Genomic DNA, 22,813 nt, shown 5'->3' on the forward strand with positions numbered 1-22,813 from the left:
CACAGCCTATCCTTTTCATTTTTGGCACTTACGATCATTCTAGCATTGTCATTCTAACACCATATTTTTGCATTTTATGTATTACCGACTTCAGAAAGTTTGGCTCAAATACAACATCTGTTTTTCTTTGTTACAGTCCTGTTAATATGAATTGTGATGCCACAAAGGTAGAAAGCTACAGCTTCTCTAGTTCTTTAAGATATTAAACAGATCAAACTAAAATTAATTACTGAAAGTAAATTTGTTGGAATCAATGCAGCTACCATGGTAAAGCCATGGTTTTCAGTCAACTTGGAACAAGTTATTCTTCTGATTAAATTTAGAAGAATGTTACACAAATGCCTTTTTATCTGGTTTAGCGAATATCCTGAAATATTTTAGTTACAAGTTAAACTATTTTCCTCAGAAATGCTGACCTCAGCCCAACGCTCTTCTTCAGGGTAAAATGTAAACACAGTGCCTAAGAAAAAAGCTTAGAATAAAATACACTTGAACTAGAAACAACAACAACAAAATTCTTCCTCAAATTAGAAAACAACAACAACAAAAAGGGATTGTTTTAGTTTATTTTTATGCTACTTGATGTTTTTTTTGGTTTGTTTTCCTGTGTGCAGAATGAATGCAACGCTCACCCTTACCACTGAGCATTTTGAGATCTAGTAGCAGTAAGGAATTCTGAAGAAATAATACTCTGATTAAATAACTACTCTTTATCATTCTCTGGCAATTCTACTACCTAGAATCAACACATGTAAGTAGCATGCATAAAAGCCTTCGTTTGTACCTCGGAAAGGTTTGAATTTGTTCTCCAGATCAAACTCTTGTCTTCCTAAGCGAGATAAATCAACTCTGAGATCAGGACAAATGGCATATTCCTCCAAGGTTTTGCTGATTTGATAAATCTTATCTGAAACTACATCTGGAGCAGGTCCTGTAAGAGAAGAGAACTTGTCAGCTCGTATTTTTAAATGAAGATTCCAAACACAAAAAAGTTTGCTGGTTAAAAGTAAAAAAAAAAAAAGAAAAAAAAGAATTTATCTATTGAAGAATAAGCCCCAAAAAGAGCACTGGTACTTTTTACATTCTAGCACATTTTTTTAAGAAAAAAAAAACAAAAACATCAGAACTTGGAAATACAGTGTGTTCTCATACCATTTTGTTTCATAGAAAGTATTTAAGGCAATCACTAGCCTAGAGAAAAGAATTCAATCGTTTTTCTTCGTGTTTATGACACAAAAATATTGCCATTTCTTCTTCTACAGTGAACCTAACATATATACCAATGGAAAAACTGCCTTTCAGAAGCAGCTTCTGGTGTCTCATGGGTCTTTCTGCACAACTATGAAGCTGAGATTGTTTGGCATCTCACTTGATTTCCTTGGGCACAGATTATCATTAAAAACTCCTTAACAGTTTGACAGCCATTAAGCCACCAATGCCCTAATGACACATTCATAAGAATCAAAATAATTTAATCGCTTAACAAGCGGTTGTGACCTGCAACAGCTTAGGTCATTGCAAAAGAGGAATCGTATCTAAGTGTGCATTATTATTAGCAAATCCTGAAGATTGGCTGTATTTTTAAAAAATTACTGTCGTCCTAGTAAGAGTTGCAGGCTTGATGCAAAATGACCAGAAGACCATTCTGTCTTATCCAATTCTTCTTTGCTTATACTAAAGCCACACTTCCAACTTGAAAAAATGAACTCCTGTGTTCTTCTTATTTTCTCTCTCTCCTATTTGAATGCCCCTTTCTTTTCTGGATGCTTGCCTCCTGCAACAATGCTGCTGTACCCAGTATAGCCTTACCACATGAATCAGTGTCTAACATCTCAGACACAGCCTATCTGATGGTCCAAGGTAATAAAAACAACACACAGTAGTCACTTAACTTTATTTGGCTTTGCAAATGACTTCTTACTATTTTATTCCAAACACAGGGTAAGGACAAGCTTCATTCACACTACATCAGCTTTGATAGGATGATTTTAAAGGCACTTTGAGATTTTCAGAAGGAAAGCATCCTATGTTTATGAAGTGTATAAGGCTTCAGCATTTCTAAAAAGCATTGGGTTTGCACATATCAGTAACATAAAATGTATAAAGTGCTACATAACTACATGTGCCAACTTAAAAATTTCAGAAAACAAGACATTATTACTATACACACAAACCGCATAATTGAGGAGCAGAACTGAGATAGTTAAAGTAGTACAATTCTCCTTGGATAAATGCAATTTTTCTTCCTGGTCAACATGAAGAATGCTTTTTTCCATACATGAAACATATACTGAGTTGTGAGTTACACTGCTTACAGCATTTCTGAAATCACATGCTATAAATTAAGTGCCAAGACAACCAAGGCGGAAACACGAAAGAAATAGAATTCTCTCATAGACAACTTCATAGAAGGATGAAAACTGTTACAATAATCCGGCAGAGTAAGTAAAATAAAGTAAAAATCAGACGGTAAGCCTCACAGAACTCTTACCGACATTGCAAGGGCTTTAATGAATGTTTAATACTTACTGAACATATGCCATGTAAATAAAAACAGTCCTATCCTTAAGAAAAATAAAGAATATGCTTATTTTCTGCAAATTTGTTAAAGAATAGTCTGAGAAAGAATAACCAAAAACACTTACAGTTAATGTCAGTTGGCTGTCCCTGAATTTTAATCACACTGAGATGCAATGACATAAATGTGCTAGTTAAAAAGAACACCTACCTCCATTTGCAACCTCAAATTTAACTCCAAACTCTCCTCCAGGTCCCCCAGGACTGTGGCTGGCTGTTAGAATAATCCCACCAGCTGCTTTTATCTTTCGAATAATACACGAAACAGCAGGTGTGGATAAGATACCATTCTGCCCAATAACCAATCTGCCGATCTAGGTGAAAAAAGGTATTATTTTTAATGTTAATGAAGAAACATACACACTAATATATGCGTATACAGTGGCTATCAGAAATTTTAAGCTCCTACCATGGAATCTATTTGTTGTAGAGAAATACACAAACAAGAGCTGCCGTTAACAAATGCTATCTTATATATACCCAGGGCAGCAAGGAGCACAGACACAACAGCAAACTGCAAGCTCCCACCACTGGACTGGGGTATGATCCTGCTATCAGGCCTTTCCAGGTATCCCCATCAATCACCAAAGCTGCTTTAATAACAGTATGTTTTAGTGTTGAGTGTGTGGAAGCAAGCAAGGTCAGAGCTTCAATTAGCATAAAAGAGAACAGCAAGCGACTTGGCTTTCATGGAGGGGCTTTTCAGAGCAATTGCAAATAGAACCACAATATATTTCTAAAACAGGTAATCTCTGAGTCACATCTTTGTAACACAGATACCCTCGGACATCCTGCCCTGCAGAAAACAGTCCTCCTTCAGTCATTATCTACTCTTTGGCTATTTCAGATGAACAGGGAGTGTTTCCAGGACACAGCTGAGCAAGGGAAGTTCCCACCAGTCTTAAAGTAAAAAAAGCTTCCAGGTGGTGTTATTAAACACTGACTGCTTCAGTGTGTTTGGTGCTATGCACAGTTCCACTGCATGATCCCAATTTCAAAGCCTCTGCCTTAGTTATCTACACAGATACTACAGTTTCAGCTCAATATGAATAACCGAGGCACTACCCAGACATCATAATTTTGATGCGTAAGGATCCTTCTGCTGGAAAACAGGAAAAGCTATCAAAATCATAAGAAAAGTTCACAGAAAACATTCGAGGTTCATTTGATTTGCTCATGGTAACTAATGTAAACACGTTTTGTTGCACTGCCTTTTTCTGCCAGGTATGGACAAATCTAAGGAAACAGTAAGATGTAAAACCCAAGAAACTCAAAATTATAGTTTCTTGTTTTTCCACTGTAACTATAATACTTTCCAGAAAAAACAAGTATTCAGGAGGGATGGGGATATGTGAGTCAGCAGAATCCTTTAAGTTGCCATTACACTGACATGGTCAACTGGTGAGGGTGGAGCATATACCTGGTTACCTTCAGTACCAGGCAGCCGAGCCTCATTTCTGCTCAGTTCAGAGGTGCTGAGCAATTTTATTTATTATTCATGTCTAATAATACAGATCCATTAACTTGTAATAAAACAATTAGAACACTACCTTACTTACTGGAGAACCTTGATTATTTGTGGAGGAAACCAAGCTAGTGAATATGGATTTCCCTGAAGAGCAGATTAAATGTTATGCAGGCACACTGTGGCAGATTTACTCCTACCAGACTTCGTATTGCTTTCTGACACATCGTCTCACTTCCCTTCCTGCTCTTGGTTCTCTCTGAAGATATAATGAAGCAGTAATTTGCAGGTCTCAGAGCAACAATGAGATACGTTTCTTCCACTTAGTCTCCAAATCTCAGTGAAGGGGCTCATATTTCTTCAGTACAGAACCCAACTAGTATCTCTTGCTGACTGGAGCACTTTGCATTTATGTAATGTTCTCAGCACCTTTTAAAACTCTCCAAATGCTCCAAAACTCTCCAAATGGAGATTTAAAAATCTCCAGAATTTGCATTTTTTTAACTCGACTGTTTTGAATAGAAACTGCTTCAAAAAAAGTTTATGTATAACCTTGCTTATGACTGCAGAAATTCCTATGCAGGAATGCAGCAATCCTATGCAGCAATTCCTGTGTTATGGAACAAGGAAGACTTTCTTCTACAAATAAGCAAAAGTGTTTCTAGTTGTTTTGGGCTGTGTTTCCACAGACATACCTTTGCCTCAGAAAATACCCAGGATAGAACTCCATCCAAACTCCTCAAGGAGAGGAGAGGCTAGCAGTTCAAGCATATGCCTTGAGGTACCTTAAGAACCAAGTTCAAGAAAAAAGGATTTCCATTATCTGTATTACTGTTTCATTTATATCATTGCTTATTTATATAGGTAGTGATTTGAAATAGAAATACCAATGTTTTCAAACTGTTTTGAATTTGAGCATGTCCTTTTAAGGCTTCTTTTCAGCCTATGCGCAGCTTTTGGACAATATGAGGTTTCTTCCAAGACTGCTGTACAAGTGCCATCATTTAATCATCACTGCTCGTTGTACCAAAGCACTAGAAGAAACACAGACCACTGGGAAACGGGCTTTAGCAAACTTTCTTCCAGTCTATACTATGTACCCCCATACTTATGGGAAATAAAATGAAAAAAAGTAATGAAAACACTTGCTTTGAGCACTTTCTCTCCCTTTTCTAAACTATTATGCATGTAGAATACTAAGGCAAGTGAAGACTCAGTTTTCCAAAGATAGCTGTCAGAAAAGAGTGGTGGCTCTTAAAACGTTATTGTGGATGGGTAAGCAAAAGGAAGATGACAGAAATTATGTTTTGCTGATGTATTGTGAGATATTAAAGTATCAATACATTTATATTTGCGTGCAAGGTATATCATGAATTCTTCTATACTTCTACGTGAGGTTTAGGTTTTTTGTAAGCGCACAGAAATCACTGTTCTGAATTAGCCAAAACACAGATTATTCACAATGCATAAATTGTCTGGCACTGTCTCTTTACTGCATCTTCACTTTTCTCCTGCTCAACACAAAGCAGTTCCTGGACGCCCAGCATTTATACGAATAGGACTATTTTGCGTTGCTTTCTGTATTTGTGACAGGTTATTTGTTCAGGTGGTTATTTCTACACTAATTAGAATTAGTGCAGAAACAGTATAAGAATTGTTTAAACTAATTCCTATCCTGTAAAAATGCAGTGTTTTGTATTCTAAATTAAATAAGATTAAATTAAATAAGAAAGTGAAATTGTGTCTTACGATACTCTATTTTGTTTGCAGTGACTACTGCAAAGAGCTTCACTTTACATATAGCTCTTCAGTGCTGCTATTCTAAACTCTAAATTCAGGCACTCCCTAGAAACGTAAACATCTTTCTCTCTTCGTTTTGATGGCAGGAATGCAATCTCATCCACTTTCAGCCCAGTTGCTGTTCACTATGTCTCTGAATCAAGTATTAAACTGCTATCTAATTAATTTTAAGAAATGAACTCTCAGATTTTCAGACTTCTCTGGGCTAAACCAGCAACCAGATAGTGTCCACATACTCATTGACAATTAAAGTTCCAGTATTATCCTTCTGAAAATCTTGGACAGTTTCATGGCATGGAAAGATTATCTTTGGAATTCAAAAACTTACGTGGCTACAAAATCACAGGCTTGTAATGCCTCTTCTAATACTGTGCCCAGCGCCACATTCTATTTTGTCACTCTGCTTTTAGTAGCAATAGCAGCAAAAGAGACCATGGTCCTCAGCAAACTCTTAGGGCTGAGAGTGTAGTCACCCTAACAACTATTTTACAGCAACATTTTTATGCAATATTACCACATGCAGCTGTGTATTTTCAGAAAATACAGTGGATCAAAATGGAGTCATTTAACATTTTTAAATTGATCTTCCCAGTAATTTTTCTCTCACATGCCTCAGTCAATTGAACCTGAAATAACATAAAGCAAGTGGATTATATCCTGGACAGCACAGGGATATATCTTCTTTCACTGTAGTTTCCTAATGATGACTTAGTGTCATGCCTAATATAGAAGCAAATAAGTCAGCCATACAGGTGTAAGGAGGGAAGATAAGATTCTCATTGGAAACAAACAAACAAAAAAACCCATGGCACTGCAAAAACAGCTGGAAAATTCTTCGCCATCTCAAACTTTTACAGCATTATTAGCAATACTTCATGACCTCTACAATGTTGCTATGACTCTCCATAGGCCAAGTATGATTATCAACTTATCCACTTCTGATCAGATCCAGACATCAGAGTTTTTAATTTAAACTTATTCTGAACTTTGCCTCAAAAATAAAGCACCACACCCAGCTGATGGTTCTAATGGAATACTTGCATTTAATTTGTAGTGAGACTTTGTCACACGTGATGGAGCCTTTTACCTCAGTTCTTCCTGGCATTAAGAAGCAAAAGCTGCTGACAGGTGGCAGGTGAAATGGGAGATGCAGTTTCAGATATTCTCCTAACATCTCACTTCTCAGAAATGCCTGTTGCCTGTTGCAAGCTGGAATGAGACAGTCTCTTACCAAAATGTGTTTGCCTCAATCCCATTTGTGCGCTCTTTCAAAGAATGACCACTAGTTAGCTGCTTCCAGCTAACCTACAGTATCTCTCCAAACAGAAAGACATGATGAATCGTGCTGATGGCCACTGCATGCTACGCACTACCCCATAGCCACTGCCAGCAGTGGAAGCCCAGAAGCTGCAGCAGTGGTGTACCTGCAGTCCCAGTCCATAGGGTGAGCGCAGGGCTCAATGATGACAGGAAGGCAGGGCAAGCAGCAGCAGCTGACCAGGCAGGGGGCCTCAGCTCATTCCTGGTCCCAGGGCCTGTGCCAACTGTGCTAGGCTGCTAAAGCAGGGAGAATGCAGGGTGAGTCACCAAATTAGAACAAGGGGAACCTAGCAACTCTAAAGGGCAATACGTGTACAGTTGATAACAGAAGATCCCCTTTATTTTTATACTCGGCAGGCACAATTAACCAAAGAACTCAGTATGTGTCTTCCTGGAAGGAGACTCTGGCTCAGTTTGTCAGCACTACTTGGCCATCACTCTCCTGGAACTCCACTGAGGCTAAAGGTTTTCAGGGCAGCTTCAAGCTCCTACATGTTTCATCTCACCCTGCATTTGCCAGCTTGCTTTTTTTTTTTTTTTTCCTTTTGATGCAGGACAGGCTCCTTGTAGAGATATTTGCCTTGGCCAAAGGAGAGGTATTTGCCCTCAGCAGTATTCATGCTCTCCACCCAAACCATATAGCACAGCACTAAACAATGCCTTTGGGGAGGCTTAGATAATTTTTCAGCTGTCATATATTAGCAATCGAAGAATAATACATGTAATGAGTATTCCTTGGAGGCAAAAAAAAGTGAGGTTTCTACACTTACAGTGTGTTGCAGAGATACAGAGAAGCGGCCGGCAGGCCAGAGGGGAATAGAGCATGAGCACGTGGGAGCAGGATCAATGTCACCCCCAGCCATCACCCACTTGAATTTATCAGGACTGTGCCCCCAGCCAGAGTACAGTGCTTGAACTCAGGAATCTGTGGGAACTGCCAGCAGACACTCTCGTTTCTTGGCTTCAGAAAACAGTAAGGAGAAACTGTGCTTCCAAGAAAGCTGCAATAACTTAAGGAAAGGGAAGCCCAGTTAGAGCAAAGTGCCAGAAACATGCTAAATTGAAAACTTACAGAGGTCAAAAAAAAACTAATCTGCAGGGGGAGCAGAAGAAAATGGGAAATGTGACATGGGACTCTGGAAGGAAGAAAGCTGACAGCAACATTAGCCAGGACAGAGTCCTGACTGCAGCTTAGCCCAGCTGAGAACCTCTCAGCCTTCTAAGCCCTACATTTCTGGTCTCCCCCAGGTTTCAGTCCTTGTGCTCACCTTGCAACTGCAACTTATTCTGTGCATACAAGAGCAATGGGTGACTGCCGGCTGGGCAGAACAGCCCTTGCTGTGCTTTCTCCTACCCACGCTACAGTGACAGAGCTCCACTCGCAGAGCTAGCAATGGGAGGAGCTGAGGCAAAGCAGTCCCATGGAACTCGCAGCTCCCAGCTATGAGCAGTGGCCTCCCACTGCTCCCTGTTGTGTGCGCTTTCTGGAGGGTCAACTCAGCAGTTAGGAGAGATAGCAGCTTCAACTCTGCTTTGGAGAGGAAACTTCAAGCCCGTGCTGGCTGGTACTTCCCAGCTTTCTGCATGTACAGACAGACAAAGGTGTTTGCACACCTCCATCAGAAAACATCAATTCCCCTCTTGAGAGTTTTCACGTTTTCAAATCTGAGCAAAATATGCTGTAACCCATCTGATTGGATGGGCTGTCACCATTGTCTCATTCACTAAATGAACAGAGAACACTTATTTTCTTAAGATGCAGCCAAACTGCTGAATTCCTCTTCCTTTACATCATTTTCCCCGAGCATCCCTGAAAGAGTGTAAGCACCGAGCACACATCTAACGCCCTCGCTTTCCACGCACTTATGTTTGACTCTGCTAAACCTTCTCCGCAGAGTCAGGTGTGGTTTTTCAGCTTCCACTCCTGACTCGGTCCCAAAAGAGCTGCGCAGCACCACGGTCGGGCCGCAGTACACGGGGCTGTCAGGAGCACCCGGCTCACACGCAGGCATCGCCAGCCTCGCCCAAAACTAGCGGAGCAGCCTGACCGACGGCGCAGAACGCCGGCGGAGCCGCGAGACCCCGGGCTTACCCCGTTGGCCGCGGCCATCTGGACGACGATCTCGATGGCCGTCTTGCTGAAGTAGCGGCCGTCGCTGCCCACCACCATGGTGCAGCCCTGGCGGTCGCGGAGGTCTACGGAGGAGAGCAGGCTCTGCACGAAGTTGGGCAGGTAGTTGCGCTGGCTCTCGAAGCGCGCCGTGGGCCGCCGCAGCCCCCCGCCGCCCGTCGGCCGCTGGTCCTCATAGGGCGTCGTCTGCACCGTCAGCACCGGGATGGGGTTCCTCTCCATAGCGATGCTCGGTGCCGCCCGCCCGGCCGCGACTCCGCTGCCGAGCGGCGGCCTCACAAAGGCGAAGAGAGGCGGTTCCGTCCGCCCCGGCGGCGCGGGGTCGGGCTCCCCGACGGCCGGCCCTCGTGGGACGGAGGCGGGCCGGCTGGCCCCTCGGATGCCCAGGGGCGGCGGGAGAACGACACAGAGGGGGAGCCGGGGAGGGCGCGGGGTCGCGCCGCCCCTTCGCCGCCCGGCAGAGCTCCACCAGCGCCGCGCTGCGCGCAGGGACGCGCGGGACTTGCCAGAGCCGTGCCGTCAGCGTGCGGCGGCCGCGGCCAAAAATAACCCTGGAAAGCAACGCCGAGAATCGCGGTCTCCTGCCAGAGATGTAACCGGAGGCTGGGGGAGAGGGAGAGCCAGCGCCGCGCACTTGCTCGGGGGGATCACGCTCTGTCAGCGCCGCAGCTGGCCCCGGCCGCCCCCTCCGGCTGCGGGAGCCGCGCGCCTCGGGACGGCGTGCCGGGCGGCCGCTCGCCGGGCAGCAGCTCGCTGCGGGAAGAGGGGGAGGCGGTCCCGTGCCGTGTCGCGGCCGAAAGAAACGGGGAGTTAATGAAGAGAAAGTTGTTTCGCTACAAACGCTGAAGTGAGCGGGGTGGTTTTCTTTCTGCTATTGCTCACAAGCGACTTTCTTGTATAGGAAGGGTTTGGGATTTATTTATTTATTTATTTATTTTTCTCATCATGAGCTGGGAACTATCTGGCAGGGTAACAGAAGGTGTGAGTTGCCATGCAGGTCTCCTCCCTGCGTGTCCGAGAAACGCTGAACCTGTGCTTCCCTGACAAAAATTGTCGGGTGTTACATATTTTCTGTGGATGTGACAAGAGCTCGTTGACACGCATGTTCATTTTATTTACCAAAATAATTACCTGAATTATCTGAAATTCAGTGGATCCAGTGGATGTGTTTCTTCACAAACTACAGCTTCTCATTGTGCAGGCTGTCTGGATTCACTTGTCCAAAGGAAAGAAAAAAAAAATGGGGTGGAATAACTGCTGTGGTGATAAGACTGTTAAGCAGTGTATGATTCACGTTTTTCCTGTGTTGTTCAGTGAGCCATTTGACAGCTGCTAGATTTGACTAATCAGGTGGGCTGTAAAATGTGTTCAGCCTTTTGTCACATGCTTGCCATCAACATTAGGAGTCCAGACTAATTCAGAGAATGTCTTCTGGGGAAATATTCAGTATTTTTAACTTGAATTAATGTTGAGGTTTATATATAGATGTGAGATTACTCTTGTCTGTGTAGGAATTAAAAATGGATGCATACTAAGAATTTGGCATTGCATGAAGAACCGTCAACACATACATTGTTTGTTGCTGTCCATTAATGAAGTACAGATTGGGAAGTCTCATGATCCAAAAGTGTAGAGAGCTCTGATGGGGATGGAGAAACCACTGCAAAATACCTGCACATTTCAGGTCTGATTTTCAGAGGTACAGTAAGTGAGAATGATGCAGAAGAAGGCCCTCTGGGATGTTTTGTTCAAACGTGTTACAAAATGCCCCTCCCAGATACTGCTCACCTAATGGCCTCTTCCCCACAATCTCCCACTGCAGAAACCCTGCAGGTAAGTAATTTCACAGTTTGCTCGTTACAAGATGGCATATCCCTATGTTGATGTTTTTCATTGGAGTTGCTAAGAAAAGTAACATCAATCAAAATCTCAGTTGAGGTTCAATAGTTTGATCCTGGGAGATGGGCAGTGATAACGCAGAAGGGAAACATAGTTCTCAAATAGATTCTGGCTATCTATTTGGGCTGCCAGCCCTATGGATGCTAGTTAGTAAGGGTAACAGAGAAAACCCTGGTTTTCTTACTGAACTAGCAGATTGATATACCAAACAGGGATACAAGTTACAGTACAGATCTACTGCCTATCCAATTAAAAAGTTTTCACATGAAATCAGAGCATATATAAAGTTTAAAAATGCGGAGCAGGAAACGGTCTCCCTCACTTATTCTGGAAATAAAGACATCTGAGTGATTGTGTGGTTTACGGGTTGTAGTCTTGTACATAATGGCTTCTACAGCAATATATCAAGGTAGGAAAAGCAAATGGCTGTCATCCTTACCCTGAGTCAAAGTCTCTCTGACAAAGACTCAAAACTTAAAACAGCAAAACTCAAGAATGGAAAACAAGCTTTTTGTAATGTTGGGGAAAAACAAAAATAGATTTAAATTTCATTTTACTTTCTGAGTTTTTGGTGAAGTTGCATGTATTTAAGTCCCCCAGTTGATTTTCAAGACCAAGGGTTTAAAAAAACACCCTAAGCACATTTTCAGGAAGGCTCCTAGCAGAATTTCAGCAATTCCCTAATCAGTATCAATGCCATGGTTTTATTCACTTGTATAGCTGCTTAAAGGTGTTCACTGTTCCTTTTTGCACCTGGTGAAAAATATACTGTTAATTTCACTGCTCACAGTCTACTGTTTCTGACTGCATTTCCGGCAGTGCTATTGATTAAATCACTTGGGATTTTTCTCTCTGGTTCCTATCTTTTTTGTCAGAGGTCAAGTAGGTTTTCAGCAATGGGAATGGATTTGAAGATAAATTTCTTGCTGGAATGCAGTGTATCTGATAAACAAACTTTCCATATTCCATCCATCAGGTAGCTCTGATTGTTTCTTTGGCTGTTAATGAGGTCAGGTAGAAGCAGTTCTTTGGATGGACTAAAATAATCCAGAAGCATTAAGTCTGAGTTCTCATTTGACTGCACACTGCAGAAAAATCAGACAAAATGAGTCAATGGCAAAATTTCCAGGTGCTGCAAGGCATCCCATTTGTAGTGCAGGCTGCTGCTCGCAGCAGGAATGCGAAAGTGATCGCGCAGCGCCGCTGTCTGCAGGATGCCCACTGCTCCCATGTCAGATCCTAGGTAGCCCGCCCACAGGAAAAGAGTTGTGCTTCTCTTAACCCTTACCCTCTCTCCCATTTCCTGTTGCTCATCTCTGAGCAGCAGCCTGTTCTCACCACCTGCAGGCCTCCAGGATTCTTTATTAGAAACACAGAATCATAGAATCGTAGAATCATAGAATGGTTTGGGTAGGAAGGGTCCTTTAAGATCATCTAGTTCCATCTCCCCTGCTGTAGGGGATACCTCCCTCTAGACCAGGCTGCTCAAAGTCTGGTCACGTTTCTCTTGAGGCAATCCAGGATACTGTTGGCCTTCTGGGCTATAAGTGGACATTACCAGCTTATATTGAATCTTTCCTCAAACAACACCCCAGAATCCTTTTTCTCAGGACTGTTCTCAAGCCATTCTCCACCCAATCTGTATCTGTGCTTAGGATTGTCACAACCCAGGTGCAGGATCTGGCTCTTGGCCTTGTTGAACTTCATGAGGTTGGCATGGGCCCACCTCTCAAGCCTGTTCAGATCCCTCTGCATGGCATCCCTTCCCTCTAGCATGTCAACTGCACCACTCAGCTTGGTGTCATCTGAAAACTTGCACAGGGTTCATCATTTAGATAAGCACCTTGGGCATTTATGTCAGACTAACTAGCCTTTCCTTTCTGTGTATCCTCTGACCATATCCTTCTTATCCTTTCATTTGGCCTCAGATTAATACAATTTAACTTCATATTTTCTTATTTTAATGCTTTGCAAGCGTAAGTGAAACTAACGTGTTGCTGTGCCTGGCAATTGCAATATGAAGTTAAATAAAATAATTTGAATAAAGGATTGATTGCAGGTGTTAAACAGGGCTTCTTGCTTCAGATTTTCAGATCACTGAGTTAATCTATCTACTATTTCTATAACTGTAAAGGCACACAGGAAATAAAATAATAAAAAGTATCTTTCCATAGAACTGTGGGGTCAAATTGCTGTTTTTATTTGGCTCTGGACTGTTCAAAGAGTTCTGTTTTCTGTTGGAGGATCTCTAAACGCTTAAAAGAACAGAAATTAACTTGTTGCTACATAATAAAGCAATGGACAGTAAATTACTAGATCAAACACAAGTAGGATGATAAAGGTGATCATTGTGGTAACGGGCATGGGGAAGGGGAAGGTGTTTCATTCCTGCTATAAATAAACCAATTTATTTTGTACCAGCACTTTAGGTTTGTATTGAGATCTTCAGAACCTACTGTTTCAGAAGTGAATCTTGCAGGGAAATGGCTTGGGCATGTTTGTCTTATTTTAGACCACGAGGCTTTTAAAAGAATTAAGATGCCGGTCAATTTCTTCACACGAGAGTTAGAAACTCACTCTCTCAGGAGGCTCATCTTGTGCAGAAGTGAAGGTCTACATGTGCATGCTAAGCTGTTCTTAAGCTTAGCTGACTTGCTCCCATCAGGTTTCACTTTAAATCAAATTGTCTTGTATGCCGTTTCCCTTCCAGCCTCTCCAGAGACAGACAGTCAACCAGCAAATGCTCTGCCAACATGGTGGTCTCCTGGAATTTCTGGACTCTGCATTTTCTCCTACTGTCCACTTTGTTCTAATACAACAGTATTTCTTGAGAGGTGACCTTGATCCAACGTTCACAAGCATTCATCCTTCAGCATTAATCCCATGGTAATGACTTTTATTCATAAAATCACATTCAAGTGGAAAGGACTAGAAACATGCTTGAAAACACAACAAATTATCCTTCTCTTTGATACGCACTGCTATGATACAGCTGCTACAAAGAGCTTCAGACAAGCTGAAGAGTGGTGACTTCAGGGATACTACATCTGTTTTTCCCAGTGGCTTCTCTTAATCAAAGGTATATTACAATACAGCCTTCTTTATCCTCCATCTACCTTTTCCCAGGAATGCTGCAGGAACATTTCCTGCACACTGATACTTGGGCATAATACAGCCTCCCACATTTAACGTTCCTGGTTTTCCTTTTTTTTTTTTTTTTTCCTGCTGCCTTATTGTACTCTCTTATCCAGAGCTTGTGTACTCCAACAGCTATCAACGTAACTATCTTTTAATGTTGCAAAGAAGAGATGTCTGGTTGGACAGTTCTTCAAAGCACATAAATTGCTTCTGATACCTACAGAGCTAAGCAGAGGAGCAGCACAGCATGCATGGTCTATAACAACTGAGTGAATCCTCAGGATTTCATACACCAGCATCCTCCTGCAACATCCCTGGGAATCATATTTTTTAATAGTTTTATTTTTGTCATAGTATAATATAAGTAAAACCCATGCAATTTCTTGGATTTAAATGGGATTGTTTTGGTTGAATCTCTATTTATTTTTTTATTGTTTTGGAAATGTGTCCAGCTGTACTGAGAAAATACTGCTTTTATATTCTTTAAATATTAAAGTGTTCTTTTCTTAGCTAATTAAAGTTAACCTTTCGTCACTGATGATGGTGACAGCGAAAGTTTAGCTTCTAAGGTACCTTTGATGTCATCATTCCACATGTGGTGCCAGTGACAGTGTCAGTAAAATCCTTCAATGGAAAGCTGAAGACAAAATTCTCTTAGTTTTACTGAAGAAAATATTTGGAAAGTAAAAGAAAAATATCACCATGATTGTAAGCAGAACCATCACTAAAAGGATGCAGGCTTTTCCTTCCTTGCTTTTACTATCTGCAAAGGAGCATAAAGCCAAGAATAGCTTGAGAATTTCTGAGGAGAAAACAAGAATGTTATTGCGGAACTAAGTTCATAGAGACTATAAAATAAATGCTACCACTAGATGGTAGCACATACTAATTTATTGTACTGCAACAGAGTCTTTGTTAAAAAAAAAGAAAAGAAAGGAAAAGAAAACAAAAGAAAAGAAAAGAAAAGAAAAGAAAGCAAAAGAAAACAAAAGAAAAGAAATCCTGCATAAAGGGAACAGATGGCATAACTGCCCGACTGGAAACAAATTCTGTTCTCTCTGGAGACAGTAACATAATTTCTCATTTAGTATAATTAACTTATTAGGTTCAAAATTCTGTTTTTCAGGTCAAGTACCAGGCTTGCATTATAGTTCTAATGTTTAAGAGTTGTCTTCTGAGGCACTAAGCTTTCACAGAATCATAGAATCATAGAAACCTTAGAGTTGGAAGGGACATCTGAAAGCCATCTAGTTCAACTCTCCCACAATGAACAGGGACTAGATCAGGTTGCCTCAGGCCTGATCGAGCCTCACCCTGAAAGTCTCCAGGGATGGGACATCCACCACCCCTCTGGGCAACCTGTTACAGTGCCTCATTACCCTCTCTGTGAAAGATTTCTTCCATATAACTAACCTATATCTAGCCTCTTTGAGCTTGAAACCATTTCCCCTTGTTCTATTACTACAGACCCTGCTAAAGAGTCTGACCCCTCCTTTCCTGGAGCTCCCACTGAGGTTCTAAAAGCCTGCTGTCAGGTCACCTTGGAGCCTTCTCTTCTCCAGACTGAACAGTCCCAGCTCTCTGAGCCTGTCCTCATAGCAGAGGTATTCCACCCCTTGGATTATTTTTGTCCCCTTCTCTGGATGCACTCCAACAGGTCCATTCTCTCCTGTACTGGGAGACTCCACATCTGGATGCTGTACTCCAAGGGAGGCCTCATCAGCGCACAGTAGAGATGCAGGATCACCTTCTTTGCCCTGCTGGTCGCACTTTTTTGATTCGGCCCAGGATACAGTAAGCTTTCTGAGCAACAAGGGTGCACTGCTAGCTCAGGTCCAGCTTCACATCCATCACTTCCCATGCAGACCTTTTTTCAGCAGGGCTGCTCTCAATCCTTCCATCCCACAGCTGGTAGTGGTATTGGACTTGGCTCTGTTCAGGAGCAAGATATTATAGAATCATAGAATGGGCTGGGTTGAAAGAGACTACAATGATCATCGAGTTTCAACCCCCCTGCTATGTGCAGACCAAGCTGCCCAGAGCCACATCCAGCCTGGCCTTGAATGCCTCCAGGGATGGGGCATCCACATCCTCCTTGGGCAACATGTTCCAGTGCATCACCACACTCTGTGTGAAAATCTTCCTCCTAATATCTAACCTAAATCTCCCCTGTCTCAGTTTAAAACCATTCCCCATAAGAGCCGAGTAGAGGGGGCAATCACTTCCCTCTCCCTGCTGGCCACCCCTATTTTAATGCAGCCCAGAACACAGTTGACCTTCCAGGCTGCAAGTGCACACTGCTGGCTCATGTTCGGCTTCTCATTACCAGGACCCCCAAGTCCTTCTCCACAGGGCTGCTCTCAAGGAGATCTTACCCCAGTTTGCTTAAGAACCTGGGATTGCCCTGAGCCAAGTGTAGCACCCTGCACTTGGCCTTACTGAACTTCATTAGGTTTTCTTGGACCCAATTCTTCAGCCTGTCAAGGTGTCTCTGGATGGCTTCCCTTCTTTCCAATGTATTAACTGTACCACTCAGCCTGGTGTCATCTACAAACTTCCTGAGGGTGCACCTGCTGCCATCATCTATGTTGTGGATGAAGATGTTGAAGAGCACCAGTACCAACACCGACACCTGAGGGACACCGCTCACGCAGTAAAGGCCCATAAAATCGCTTTTAGTTCCATAGTTTGTAAGCTGTCTCGTGGCTCCATTGGCACAGACTGATGCTTCCAGCTTTTGTCCCACCACACGCAGACTGCTTTGTGGCTCTGGCGTCCAGCGTCAGTATACTGCGCGACCATCCACCGGTCGTTTTGAATACCGAGGTATTCCAATCCAGTCAGCTTTTTCCAGGAACTGCGCCACTCGCTGATCTGGGCATTCTGCACAGCAGATGGCCAGGATACCCTTCTAAAGCCGACTGTAAGCTGTAAGAGGGAATGACGGTACATCCACTCTGCCCACAGCGAGGTAAAGGGTAAACTAATATCGTCAGGTTCTCGCCCCGCTATGCAGAGAACTCTGTCTCTGCCCATACAAATCAGTTCAGCTACTATATCAGTACAAGTCATCAAGTACGATCGAGGCTGAGCAGGGGAAACAGCCGTTCCAGCAAAAAAAAAACACAGAAGGAGAAGTAGAAAATTGTTTAGTAGGCCTGTTTTGAGAAGCAGCGTGCTTTTTTTTTATCCCCCATTGACAAATAACTGCGAAAGCATGCTTCTCCTGGACATACACGACACGGGAAACGTCGTGAAGTAAGGATTGACGATGGCTCGCTACCGACTGAATTTGGGTAGTAATCTGAACTAAAGCCTGCTTAGCGTCAGGCGTCAGTGCGATCGCGTCATTAGCACATCTCCCCTTTAACAACTCTAAGAACGGTTCTAGTTGAGCGTTAGAAATGCCAACCGATGGCTGTAGCCATTGTAAGTGACCTAAAAGAGGTTGCAAGTTGGTGAGTGTGCAAATGTCAATTGTCAATTCTGCAGTCTGAGGGTGTATCATAGCATCCGACAATTTTCAACCCACATATAACGGAGGAAGAGTACGCTGCACTTTCTCGGGTGCCACCGTAAGGCCTAATTGAGAGAGATGGGAGATAAACTGCATTTCCCAGCTATTATCAAAAGGCTGTTCCTGCCAGCACAGTATGCCATCCATGTGATGATAAATGATCATATGAGGTTTTGCTTTACGAATAGGTTGCAAGGCTGTGGCTACGAACAGTTGACACACAGTAGGAGAATTCTTCATGCCACCCATTCATACCGAGAGGCTGGCTCCGCTTTATTGACAGATGGCACAGAGAAAGCAAACCGCTCACAGTCTTTCTTGTGCTGTGTCTCCCACATTCCCCCTTTTTTGTTTATTAAGAATGGATCTCAATGTTAGATGAGTATGCTCAATGATAGCTTATCCAGGGGGAGAATGAGGAATGCCTGTAATATGCCTAACACCCCATTTCTGGAGGAAAGTTGGAATGGCTTTAGAACGACAAGCAGCTCCGTTATTGCCTTTAACCAAGTTGCACGAAGGCTGCGGAGACGCAGCAACAGGTGACGCAGGCGGGGCAACGGGGGCGGGGCGGAGGGCGGGTGCGGCGCGGCGCGGCGCGGCGAGCGTCAGGGGCAGAGCCGAAGGCGGGAGCGAGGTGGGGGGTTGCGATTTCGTTTTTCCGCGGTCAGGGGCGGGGTCAGAGCCGCGGATCGAATCCGGACCAGGGCTGCTTTCTGCACCGAGAGGTAGCGGCGGGGTGGGAGGGAGAGCGATGGGGCGTAGTCGGGAGAAATTTTTCCTTGTCGAATTTGTTTAAGTCCTTCCATTATTTTATGCCAAACAGGTAAAAGTTTAGCAGCCGTTCTGTTTTTAGTAATAGAAGCCTCCCGGAGTTTTGCGCCGATTTTGTCCCAAAGCTCTCCATAAGAAGAGAATCCAGTTTTCGGGAATTCAGAGACATTTCTACTTAAGCACGTGAGAAAAGTAACTAACGCTAAGGTAAATACAGGCTGATTCTGAAACGTTACAACTAACTGTAATGCTGCAAGATTTTCTTGCTGCTCCTTCGACAGTGAATTCCCCATAGTTCCCGAGTGCTCACCTTCTGTCCCGCAGAACGCTGCGGGCGCGCGCAAAACAATCTCTCTGTAGTGCAGTCGGGAGGCGCTGCTGGCTGAGTCGCTGGAGCAACAGGCGCTCCGGTAGGACAGGGCCCATAGAAGGCACTGGTCGAGAGCCTCGGACAGGCCCTGTACCCTTTGTTTGCCGCGTACAGATTTCCAGATGACGTAGTCGCTCTGTTAGTATTTTAACCTCACAATCCAGTTTTTCCAACCTCTCACCCCTATCGTTGCTGTCTGATTCTGCAGGAATCTCCTTGCAGTGTCCACCAGGGGTGATGTCAGGTATAGCCCCTTTTTCCTGCTGCAATACTGCAGGTAACTCAGTAGCAGTATCATTTGAAAGATCAGGAGCTGCTGCCTCTACCGATGCTTTTACCTGACCTGCCAAGGAACACACAGGCTGTGTGACACCCCGAACAGGCACGTCGAACTCCAACGCCGAATGAGTTGTTGTACCAGCAAGTGCCCGGATAGCTGCAGCGGCTGCCTGTCGCTCGGCTTGCATAGCTTTCGAAGAATTAATAATAGACCTCCAGAAGGGACCAAGGGTCCGCAAAGGTTTTTCTTCCTTTCCACCATTAAGGACTGAGTCCCCCATGCGGTCCCCAACGTCACGCCATTCGTCGACGCTGAATATCAGCGCCACTTCTGACAAATGTCCCTTCTTCTGAGCCCAATGCAACAGGGTCTCGGTCATGCCTTTAGGAGATGACTGCTCCCCTCTCTAAGAGAGAATACTTAACAGCAGTTTCTCCGCAGCTTCCCACTCATGTCTTCAGCGGGACTGTGGGAGCCTGCAGACCCCTCACAGCATCAGGTGGTGCAGGACTTGGTGCTGTGCCTCCAGATGACTCACAGAGACCCCGGGCTGCCCCCCAGGGGGCAGGCCAGGAGGGAGGAGAAGCTCCAGCCAACTTGCCGGGGCTTATCCTCATCTGCATGTCCTCCTGTGGGACAGCACACCTTCCCTGGTACTCCTGAGCCCATCTCCCCCCTCGATCCTCAGGGAGGCCCCCATAGAGAAAGCTCTTTGGCACAAGTAGATGTTTATGTATTTATTTAGGGGAAAAATAGGCTTTTTGTACAGAAAGCGTGCTACTGAGCCTGGCCCTTCCTCTTGCGGCTCTTGCCTTGCAAAGCTGTCTTGACAGTCTTGGCACGTTTGCTCTATTCTTAGAGCTTCCCGGGCTTCTGTGTCTTCTTGCCTTTAGCTTTTCCATGACAAGTGCAGCGTAGACACCGCTAAGCTGTTGCTTGTGCCTGAGCTAACTATAAGATAGTGGCTCAAACCTGAGAGTTAGGTGGTAGTGATGGGAAAATAAGTTTCAGTGCCTGTTAATACCTATCAGGCTAGGTAGATCTGCCAAATATTAAGGGTAAATTGCCCAGTGAACCAGTGTAAGTAGCTTGAACTGATGGTTCTTGCCAGGCTGGGGCTTCTGTCATAGACTCTCCTGTTAGCAGTCTCTGTGAGAGGTGCTCCTCTCTCCTGTCAACTCTGGAGAGGGGCACAGAGCTGAGCTTGACTTGAGTCCATACTCCTCTGCTTATAAACGCCCAAACACACTGACAGAACGTAGGCGCTGGCACGGCCTTAAATTTCCTTGCCTGGGTTTGGTCAGGAATGACTGACTCTATCATTCTATGATTCTCCCCTTGCAGGCAAGATGGACGTGCTTAGAGACTGAGATCCACGGCATTTCAGGAATCGGGCATATCTTCCCCCAGACCATCTTGCTACTTGCTGCAGCCACAGGGTCACAGTCAGGGTCACCGCAAGCATTTAACAATGAGCTGCGGTAGGTGGTGGTGGTCTGTTGCACTCCACGGAATGTTCGCCTGACAAGCCGAAAGCCGCTGTGTTCTGCTTTGGCACTCCAGGTGCTCTTGCCTCTGCTAGGGCACTTCTTGTGTCCTCTGGGGCCTGCCTCAGCCCTGGATGCCTCGGAAGGTGCAGTCATGTATGTGCTGGTAAAGATTCCTCCTCCTGGGACACAGCTGGCTTCTACGGACTGCCTGAGACGAGGCGGTTCCCAAGGCGCTCCAGCTTCATGGAGCGGATGTGCAGCTCCAGGCCCTCACGCTTCTCCTCACTCAGGAACAGAGCCTGACGGCAGCGGAAGTATGTGGGAACCATCTGGGGTACATACTGTTGCGACATGGACTTCCGCACTGCCACAGGGAAGGACTTAAGCTTTACCTCCAGGCATTTTCTGGCTGTGTGCATGGAGAGCTTCCCGAAAGTCGCCTGACTGAGGTGCAGCTTTGAGATGATGGCAAGCGCTGCCCTGAGGCGCTGGCTGCTGGCTTTGATGTCAGTCACACGGAGGCAAAGCAATCTTTGCCGACTCCTTGGGGCGGCACTGCTGCCCCTTCCGGGAATGCTCCCGTTGCTCAGCCTGGCCCTGGGAATGAGCTTTCCGCCGGATGACCGTCCCGGTTAGACCCACATTCCGGGGAAGCAGAAGGCTGGGGGGGCACGGCACCAGCTGCTCCATAGAGATCTCTGTAGGGTTGGGTTCACCCCACTTTCTTATCTCTTGCTTGTTGAGAATGTTTTCTGCAATGCAGTCTCCCTTGGCTTTCAGCGAGGGGCACAGGCTTCGCCGCAGCAGAGGCTGGGTCTGCCCTGGCTTGATGAGCTTGGGCAGGATGCGGCGGCATTGTCTTCCCCAAGCCTGCTGCTGGGAGAGCAAGAGCCATTTGGGCAGGCTCCCCAGTTGCACTTCCAGGCTTTTCCGGGCCACGTGCACCTTGAGCTCTGTGTGGGTTTCAACACTCCACGCAGCTCCAGGGGAGCAGACTGTGCTGGGCACGTTCAAGGACTCGACCTTGCCTTTCCCGGGACAGCTTTGGACCTCAGGGGAGCTGCAGCAGTGGCATGACAGGCTGTTCCACTCCACCAGCACCTCCAGGTCCCTCCATGCCGCCTGCAGGAAATCAGGGCCCAGGACACGCCTGTGCTCAGGCACCCCTGACAGAACCAGCTGCTGGAGCTCCTGGTCAGCCTCACTGCAGGGGCACAGCGGCTCACACTGCGGGCTCCTGTGCCCGGCCAACTGACTCTCGGCACCTGTAAAACAGGGAAGGTCCTTGAGCCACAACGGGACAGGATCTCCAGAGATGCTCTGGGCCACGCACGTCCTTTTTTAATAGAAGACTGTTAGCTTTCATCCAAGAACTGCCAGAGACCACCACCACATTTTTAGGGCCCACGCTCCAGGAGGTGAGAGCATAAGTTGTAATTTCTCAGAATTCCAGCCCATTTCCTTGGACTGTAAAGAATATGTATCTGTTATGTCTTTAAGTATGTAACAACTGCTTTCCTCGGTGTGCGAGTTAGAAGGAGATATCCCCCTCGCACCCTTGCTGTAATAAACATACCTGCTTTATAACCTCACGTGGGTTATAGAGTTTGAATCCACACACGAGTAGTTTCCATGTAAGTAAATAGGAGGCATTACTTTCAGAGGAACTCATGTATAGGCAGCCCAAGACAATTCCTACTCGCTCAACGCAGCCCAGACAAACCAAAAAGTTTGGACGTCCGTGCCCTGGGCCCATCTGGCCAGGGTGCATTGGGCCAGGTTCTGGGCCAGGGCTCGGCTGCTTCCTGAGGCTCAGCCCCGCCTGGGGATGGATGCTCCTGGGCAAGTCTGGGGCACGGGCTGACCCTCAGAGGACCCACCTGGCTCCGGTGCCGCTGCTCGCTGCCACCATTTCCTCCACCGCAGGCGTTGTCTGCCGGCCTGCGGACACATGGACATGCGTCAGTCACACTCCTGTAGGTGTCGGATCACGGCGTTCAGGAAGACTCTGGCCACCAGGAACAGGAGGCCACAGTGAAGGACAAGGGTTAC

At 45.1% G+C, this 22,813-nt stretch overlaps 1 protein-coding gene and 1 long non-coding RNA gene across 3 annotated transcripts in view; one reads left to right on the top strand and one right to left on the bottom strand.

Annotated features, from left to right (window-relative positions):
• PGM5 (phosphoglucomutase 5) overlaps nucleotides 1-9,666 on the bottom strand; it is a 69,139-nt gene extending 59,473 nt beyond the window's left edge. Inside the window, exons 1-3 of the mRNA XM_085212810.1 lie at nucleotides 9,255-9,666; nucleotides 2,729-2,891; nucleotides 785-931 (exon numbers count right to left, since the gene is read on the bottom strand). Coding sequence (XP_085068936.1) covers nucleotides 785-931; nucleotides 2,729-2,891; nucleotides 9,255-9,515 — 571 coding nt within the window. The 5' untranslated portion in view covers nucleotides 9,516-9,666. The remainder of the gene's footprint in view (nucleotides 1-784; nucleotides 932-2,728; nucleotides 2,892-9,254) is intronic.
• Nucleotides 9,667-10,215: 549 nt separating this feature from the next.
• On the top strand, nucleotides 10,216-22,377 carry LOC104914994 (uncharacterized). Of its 2 annotated transcripts, none has more exons than XR_014880329.1 (4): nucleotides 10,216-11,126; nucleotides 13,903-18,389; nucleotides 18,674-18,828; nucleotides 19,200-22,377. It is a non-coding gene; the product is annotated as an uncharacterized LOC104914994 (long non-coding RNA). The 2 variants fall into 2 exon arrangements; XR_014880327.1 differs by having other exon boundaries at nucleotides 20,616-22,377.
• The last annotated feature ends 436 nt before the right edge of the window (nucleotides 22,378-22,813 follow it).

Source organism: Meleagris gallopavo, chromosome Z (genome assembly GCF_905368555.1).
Source record: "Meleagris gallopavo chromosome Z, MGAL_WU_HG_1.1, whole genome shotgun sequence".
NCBI classification, from domain to species: Eukaryota; Metazoa; Chordata; class Aves; order Galliformes; family Phasianidae; genus Meleagris; species Meleagris gallopavo.